Below are 7,726 nucleotides of genomic sequence, written 5' to 3'. Positions count from 1 at the left end.
TATATACCTAACATTTTAAGCGTCTTACATCAGTCGGTGGGTATAGTGGCTAATAAGTCGTATTACGAACCAAGATTATAGAGGTTCGAATTTCAACATGCACCTTTTTTTTACTTCTCTTATTATTTTAACAAAATTGAAGCTCTTAAAAAATAATACATTATTACTGTGATTTACGCATCTGCGGCAAACCATTGAAAATATAGTTCTTAAAACACTTGCGCAGTGTGCAATCTACAAAGTTTGGCAGTATTGCTCGTAGTTCATCACAAAACCACAAGAGGCAGCAGAGGAAAGCATAGCTGTTTCTTTCTGATTCCATGAGCTTATGGACGCCGTCTTATGGGGTTGAAAACCCTCCCCCTTAATGGCTCTACCTATATGTGGTGCAACTGGTGCATCTAACGAGAAGAAGTGAAGTGGCGAAGATGATATATCAGTTCGACAACTAAAGTAAGTATTGAAACGCAGATCCCAAATAATAACAGGGTAAAGCGCTTGTCAGATTTTTTAAACTAATTCGAGGTTTTCCGGATTTCTTTACGTTGTACTTTAATGAACATTTCGTCACTTCCGGATTGAATGTTTCTATCGACTTTCCCAATATTCCAGTTTCCTGCATCCTTAGAATACTGTTGATAAATATTAGTTTATTATTTGACTATTGTGTATAAAGAAAGCTCATTTTATACCCTCTGTTAATAGTTTCTGTGTATGGACTTTTCTTTGGCAAGAAAAAATAAAGATGGCCTGGCCAAAAGGATTCTTTAGCCATTGTAAAATGGCACGAACCTTTCTTCTCTCGATCCATGGCAATGATTTTCTGGACGACCGGTTTTCCCTGCTTGCCGGTGAAACAGGAGCTGGAAAGTTAATTCATGTGGCTAACAAAAAATAATCTTTATTTAACTAACGTAAATGTAAACATGATCCCCAGATCGAACTTTATCAAGGCAAAGCTCCGTTTTATTGCAACGAAGACTCGGGTCTTCTCTCAATGAATCACCAAGTTTCCTGAAAATACTGAAATTGGTTTGCTATACACGAGGGGATAAAGAATATTGCACATTTAAAAAAGTGACTCAATAAAAAAAATACCAAAGCAAGGGTAAGTAACTTACCAGCAGCCTTAAATCTGCTGCGAAGTTTATATTGACTGTGATTTTAAGACCTGGGACTTTTTCAATATCGTACACTGAATTAATGATAGGTTTATTATTGGGTGACGTGATGAAAGCAATCAGCGTTGAACTGTAAGCTTGAACAAGAACGAAACAAGCTAGACACCAGGCAGCCGCTGCAAAACGAATTGCTAGTTGTCTATTTCCGCAATATGCACCTTGTCAATTACACAATAAAACGACATTAAAATATCGTCACGTTATTTTTAATATTTGATGTAACCAAATTATTGTAAGATAAACTTCGATAAACTTGTAACCTTGTGAAAGAAGGACGCAGATGACGTAGTCGATTATTTGAAAGCTTCCTCTGAAATCCATTTCCGATGGCTTTGATCCCATTCGTTTGTTTAGATAGACAATACCTTTGCTCAAACCAAACAGACTTGCCATGACGGCTGGTACTGATAGACAAACGCAAATCCATACCTGAAAAGATGTGGTTACAACAACATTAGTTTTGTATTGTTAATTCGGGTGAATGTGATTAGGTTTACAGTACCTACCGGCGAAATTGATACAGTGTACCAATTTCGCCCGCTTTTAGCATGGCGTCTTATGGCGCTACGCGATTTTATTTTTTATTTTTTAATTAGCAACCTAGTTGCTGTAGTCTTAAGATTTTTTTAGGGGGGTTCGAAACATAACTGGAAACATTAAAAATATGCGCCACCCCTTTATGTACATTTCCCTACCCCCTGGAATTGGCGCCAACTGTATCCATTTCGCCGAGCGAAAGTTGGGGCAGTTGCCGTGCTTTTCTAATGTCACTGCAAAAAAGGGCCCTGTTTTTTTATCCTAAAAAATTAGCGCTAGACTTACGCCCTTCTAGTTTTTAGCAAAAGATGAAGAATAAGTTCATCTTCATTTTAAGTATTTCAATTAGTTTTTTTTATTAGTTATTTAGAAAAAAACGGCAAAATTTTCCTTGAATGATGAGTCTCTCTAGTGGTAGGCATAGCAACTTCTTGTTCAGCAACGGGAAATTTTGCCGTCTTTTGCCTTTCGGCCCTAAGGGCAAAAAAGGGGATATAGTCATATAGGCAGCACGAAAAAGGGTGGGGTCCGTTTTAAAGTGAGGGGAGCTAATCTCAACTTTGAAGTGAGATTACGAGGGAAATTATTATTTAAAAAAAAATACCATGAGAATCAGCGTTAAAAACTGATTCTAATGATATTTATTTAAAATGAATCCCTTATTCATGCAAGGACCCTATTGGTACACTGTAGGGGAGGCCAGACCCATATAGGACACTGTACCACGTTAGACAGGGTCGGTAAAAATAGTAAAAATGATTCAAGAAATCCAATTTTTCTACAGTTTACTCTTAGTAGTGTAAGCATTAACTGTTAGGGGCTATAAGTTTCATGAAAATCTCATGGTTATTTCCTGAAATATTCAAGAAATAAAAAAACACGGGAAAAATGCGCAAATTTTTTCCTCACTAACGGTGCAATTTTGCCCAAGTTTGACGGGTTAAGTAAAATCTGTTCACATAAAAACATAGGCTAGTCATTTGGCTACAGTATTCACCCACATTTTTATTTATAAGTATGATAGTTTAGACGATATTCACATTTTAGTGGACGGTCTCTCGGGGTAATTTCGGAAAGGGAAATTGTCCTATCTTAACGAGAGACTTCAGCGCCACCTACATTTTTTCCTTATCTCGCCCCATATAAAAGTTGTAATTCTTTCCCTATCACAAAACTTTTTCAGTTTTAAAGATATCATTTTCAAAATTTGTTTGGAGTTTAACTAAATTACCATCTACATTTCCTGATTTTTTCATAATTTTGTATTCATCCTATCCCTCTTTTAATATCCTGTCTAACATGGTACAGGCGTCTGTCCAATATTACCCCGGCCTGGTAAAAAAACACGAAAAAATTCAAACCTCAATAACTTTTATACTTTTTTTAAAAGGTACTTAACTGAAAAAATCATGGGTGTGCGGAAACTATTTTCGCGTGATTTTGCAAAAATGTTTTCCCTTTCACGTAAGGGGATGGGAGATATGGGGAAAAACCGGTCCAATATGGGTCCGGTCTCCCCTACCAATTTCGCCAGTAGGTACTGTATATATGTATAAAGTATACGCTACTTCGGTGCTCATGGGTTGGACCAAAGCGCCAATGTTAGTAGAAGAATTGGGAATCGGGATGAGGATACTAAAAGAACCGGACATCCACGGAGATGAAACATCTGCATCTTTAAATCGCTCTGATGTTACCACTAAAGCCCCGAGATACAACTCAGCGTCCTAAAATGACAATTTAGAATGGTTCAAACGTGACATTGCTTTATTAGCTAATAAACATTATTCATGCTATATTTTTGTGTTAAAGTAGAGTACCCGTTGACGTAAGAAAGTCATTCCTCCTCGCTGATTTGGCAAATCATCTACGACCATATTAGGTCCAGTCATGGGTATGTATGAATATCTATAGGGAGTAATTAAAGATGAAAACAAATGCATCACAGTATGATTCCTTGCCAAATTAAGAACATAATAACCGCTATAATTACGTGAAATTGTAGCGAAGAGAAAGCCAGTCAAGTGCGAGAGAAACGGGTCCCCCAGACTGGACGGCATGACTTTTTCTATTCATCGTCGAAAATTCCTGGAAGCTTATTCATTTACATGTCACAAAAAAATAAAAAAATAAGTAATTAAACCAGCATAGACTACATTATAAACTTTTTACTGGAGAAGCAATTAAGCGAAGATGTTTTCGGTTTAGGGGATTTGACTCCTGGTGAGGTAACGCTTCACTTGGCCCAACAACGACTAGTTCTGCGTTGAACCGGCCAATGAACATGAAGAGGACGAATGGTAATCGCCTCATCGCGTTGCTGCTCCGTGGCTGCTATTGGTAGGTTCAGCAATAGTGGAGGCCTTTTTATATGTTTTAAATAACTGCATTGATTTTTACTTTAAAAAAAGCAGCTAAAATAATTGTAGATGGTTTGTTATTGTTGTTTTTTTTTGTTTTTTTTCGTAGCTTATTATAGAGCTTAATCGCCATGGAAACGATTTTTTTAAAACCCAAACAGAAGGTTATTCCATTCTTGAAAAATTTGTCTTCTTTTGCCCAACTGTAGGCCTATAGGTAACAATTATTACAAAATTGGCTGTATTTTCGTTTGTGATTCTTTTGTTATAATCTTTTCCTGTCGTCATAGTAACACAAAATCTCCTGTGGAAATTAGACGTAATTAAAGTGATCCATTCAATTTCATTCAACGCCATGATCTTTATATTGCAAAGTTGACATAGCATATTCATCGGGTTGTGCGTCTGAGTTTAGATTTGAGCATTACCAAGTACCGGAATCATTTTCAAAAATATTTAAAAAATGCAAGCAATAATTTATATGGCGTCCAGATAGTTATTGCATGTCGATTGATAAAACATAATCAATTGCAACATAAACAGTGAGGAGTAACGCGACGAATAAAATGAAAACCGTTCTATGTTTCCTGCAAAAACTATCCCCAGGATTGAGCGGTAAATTATGGCTAGAGAAATCGGTCAATCTCGTTACTATGCCTATTTCACAGTAAACATTCAATCGCGAAACATTCAATCGCGATCGTTTGTTGCTTGCATACATTATATGTTTCTTTTCTTTCTTGAATTTTTATTGATTGAGTGGATCGAGATGAGACACACAAAAAATAATAGTTTTTGAAGAGAGGAGTTAAGTTTAAACTTAATAACTATGATTACAATGCTGGGCGAGTCCTTCAATTTCTTTTGCTGATGGTGTGATTTTTTTAGATTTATTACATGACATGAATTTAAACAACTAAAAAATATACAAAGTTGACGAATATTCGCATCCAACTGGCGGTTTTCGCCTTCGGCCCCACAATACAATTGCTGTTAAGCACGTACAAAATAGTGGAAAAGAAAGAAAATGATTTCGTCTTACGTAATTTGATGTTTGTTATCGAATAGTAAATTAAAATATTTAATTTGTGGGACTTTCAGCTTAACCATATGACCTTCAGTGATTTGATTCTAATAAACTATTTTTCTTAAAGTTTCATGGTGTAAATGTTAGCACTACAGACTCTGAATATGGAAGTCCGAATTCAAATCTCGGTGAGACTTCATTCTTTATATCTTTCTTGGAATATCTGTGGGTTTAAAAAATCTACTTGGAACCTAATTTCATTTTAAAGGCGAATTATTTGGTTATCTGTGGAATTTTTAATTAATTTTTAAAGATTTTGAAAACGGGGGAGCAGACAAAGTGTCATCGATAGCTTTTCTTGTCCATTAGGCTAGAAAAGAAAAATCTATAATTAAATGGAACAGCCGCGGCAAAATGTTGGCAACAATTCCATTTAAAATTGTAGAGACACCTTCCGACACGCAACATTCAAATTATGATCAATAATGTTTCCATTTTAAAAAATAAAAGATAATCATAACAAGAAAAAATATAAACATAAATAATACCGGTGCTAAAGAAAAAAACTAATCAAACAAATTGTTTTCATCAGGTCTTCATTTTGAAATTATTTTGTCTTATTATTTATTATTTATTATAATTTATTATTATTATTATTTATTTATTATTATTATATTGTCTTATTATTTTGCAAAGGGAAATTATTAGCACATCTTGAGGGATAAAGCTTAATTATCTGACGTTTCAGTTTACAAAAATGATGTAAATGGCCAAATGGGATTTTTATTTGCATTTCAAGACAAGACATGAATGTTTTCCATCATTTGACAGCTCTGCATTAACACACAGAAACGGGAAATGGATCTGAGATGGGAACAAAGAGGCTGTTCTGATTTGCTTATCAACCTTATTCACTTTTATGAGAAAAAGGTTATGCTGGGCGTGCCGGAGTAGCCTAGAAAATCGGATTGGGACGAAGGCCGTGAAGGAGGGCAAGGACGTACTTCATTTTTTCTTCTTTTGTTATCAGTTTTTGTCAGTCGAAGTACAGTTCCCGTGATTCCGCGGATTCCGCAGAATGAAAGAATTTGAGAGGCGATCTAGGATTGCTGGTGAAGTCGTACCGCCGGTATGCAACTTGAAGAGGTTTGTAGGCGGATTCTATTCCCAGTAAATGAGTCAGACTACCAGCGGAAGCGGGTGCTGCCGATGCGGAGGCGACAATAAGCAAAGTGAAAACGACCTGTTATAGCGCCAAAACATTTCAGATTAAATTGAATAATTTACAAAATATACAAAGCAACTTACGAGGAAACGCATATTGTTTGTGTTAAGAATGGAAACTTGGTTAGCACAACACACAATTCTGCAATTGATTGCAGGCTTATATATACGTTAGCAATCAGGGCGTTGGTCTGAATTTACTTCCTTGAAAAGAACTACCTTCATCATCTTCGCCCGTCTTTCGTCGCGCTCATTGCGCAATCAATGATTTCGCAACTGATTCCATCTCGTTAGTTTGCTGCGCACCTTGGCGATCCTCAATATGGAATAAGCGCATTTAAATTAGTCTCGAGCGGTCTCGAGAACCATGGTCAAATTTAAAGAAATATTTTCACTGATTTTGTCGCCAACCGGCGGAAATGAAAATATTAAATGCTTATGTAAGAACACATCTTTGCAAGCAAAAAGTTGGAAAACTTTTAAATATGCTCTAATTGAAAACTCGGGTGTTTCGGAAATGATCCAAATACATTATAGCCGCTCGTCCTTCATCGATATTTAATAAACTTGTTTTTGTTTTGTTTTCTTGTCTCAATTAGTTTGAAGGAGGATGACCATTACGTAACTAGTAGTGGTGTAGACGTATAGTAGAAGCTGCTGCCAGCGATGCGGTGCTCGACTGGTATGGCCACAATCAATTTAATTCCCTTTTTATTCACGTCAAATACTAAAATGAGAATTGTATTTTGCAGCGGGATTTCGTTAGAGCTCTACGTGGCTATTCGTTTTTCGTCGACGTGTCATTCAACATCTGGTAAGCACGAACAGAAACAGTGACGCTCTGGCTCCAATAATTGCGTGCAGAGTTTTAGAACAACAACAACAGACACTGAAGACACTTGCCATGATATTAGAACGCTCGAAAACATTAGTGCATGGTCGTTTATACATACAGATTTTTACATAGAGACTTACGGATATATAACCGGATATGAGCGAGAAAAGCTTAGCAGGGGGTTTTCTACAGACAGACAGAAGGCTTGCAGGTGTGATCCGTGTTTTTATCTCTGCAGTCTGCAAAGACAAATTGCAATCTAGCTGCGACTCCGAGTGACTCTGTTGAAATGAATGTTTTTTTTTCCATTTCTAATATATAAGTGTATCGTTTTGTTGTGAGACTTGATAAAACATAACAATCATTCCATTAAACTAAATGATTTTTTTCATAATATGAAATATACCCAAAAATATGCGTTCCACCAGATACGGGGTTAAAACCCGTGGTTTATTTGAAATAAATAAATCGCTATACATCATGATAGAGAAGTAGCGTTAGTGCAACGTGGGGACGATCTCGCTTTGGTTTACGAAAAATATACAAGTCCCTTTTTTGAATA

The 7,726-nt window shown here is 36.2% G+C and overlaps 1 protein-coding gene and 1 long non-coding RNA gene across 2 annotated transcripts; both read right to left on the bottom strand.

Moving 5' to 3' along the window:
- Positions 1 to 905: 905 nt before the first annotated feature.
- On the bottom strand, positions 906 to 1,632 carry LOC124311875. Its single transcript, XM_046776245.1, has 3 exons — positions 1,442 to 1,632; positions 1,122 to 1,339; positions 906 to 1,037 (listed from the first exon to the last, which is right to left on the bottom strand). Exons 1-3 carry the CDS (start codon positions 1,572 to 1,574, stop codon positions 906 to 908), a joined length of 483 nt encoding a protein of 160 aa, XP_046632201.1. The 5' UTR covers positions 1,575 to 1,632.
- Positions 1,633 to 5,868: 4,236 nt separating this feature from the next.
- LOC124312525 lies at positions 5,869 to 6,759 on the bottom strand. Its single transcript, XR_006910510.1, has 2 exons — positions 6,414 to 6,759; positions 5,869 to 6,348 (listed from the first exon to the last, which is right to left on the bottom strand). It is a non-coding gene; the product is annotated as an uncharacterized LOC124312525 (long non-coding RNA).
- Between the last annotated feature and the right edge of the window lie 967 nt (positions 6,760 to 7,726).

Source organism: Daphnia pulicaria, chromosome 8 (assembly GCF_021234035.1).
Source record: "Daphnia pulicaria isolate SC F1-1A chromosome 8, SC_F0-13Bv2, whole genome shotgun sequence".
In the NCBI taxonomy this organism is placed as follows: domain Eukaryota; kingdom Metazoa; phylum Arthropoda; class Branchiopoda; order Diplostraca; family Daphniidae; genus Daphnia; species Daphnia pulicaria.
Note: the sequence above shows the minus strand (reverse complement) of the source record. Positions and strands in the feature narration are given on the sequence as shown.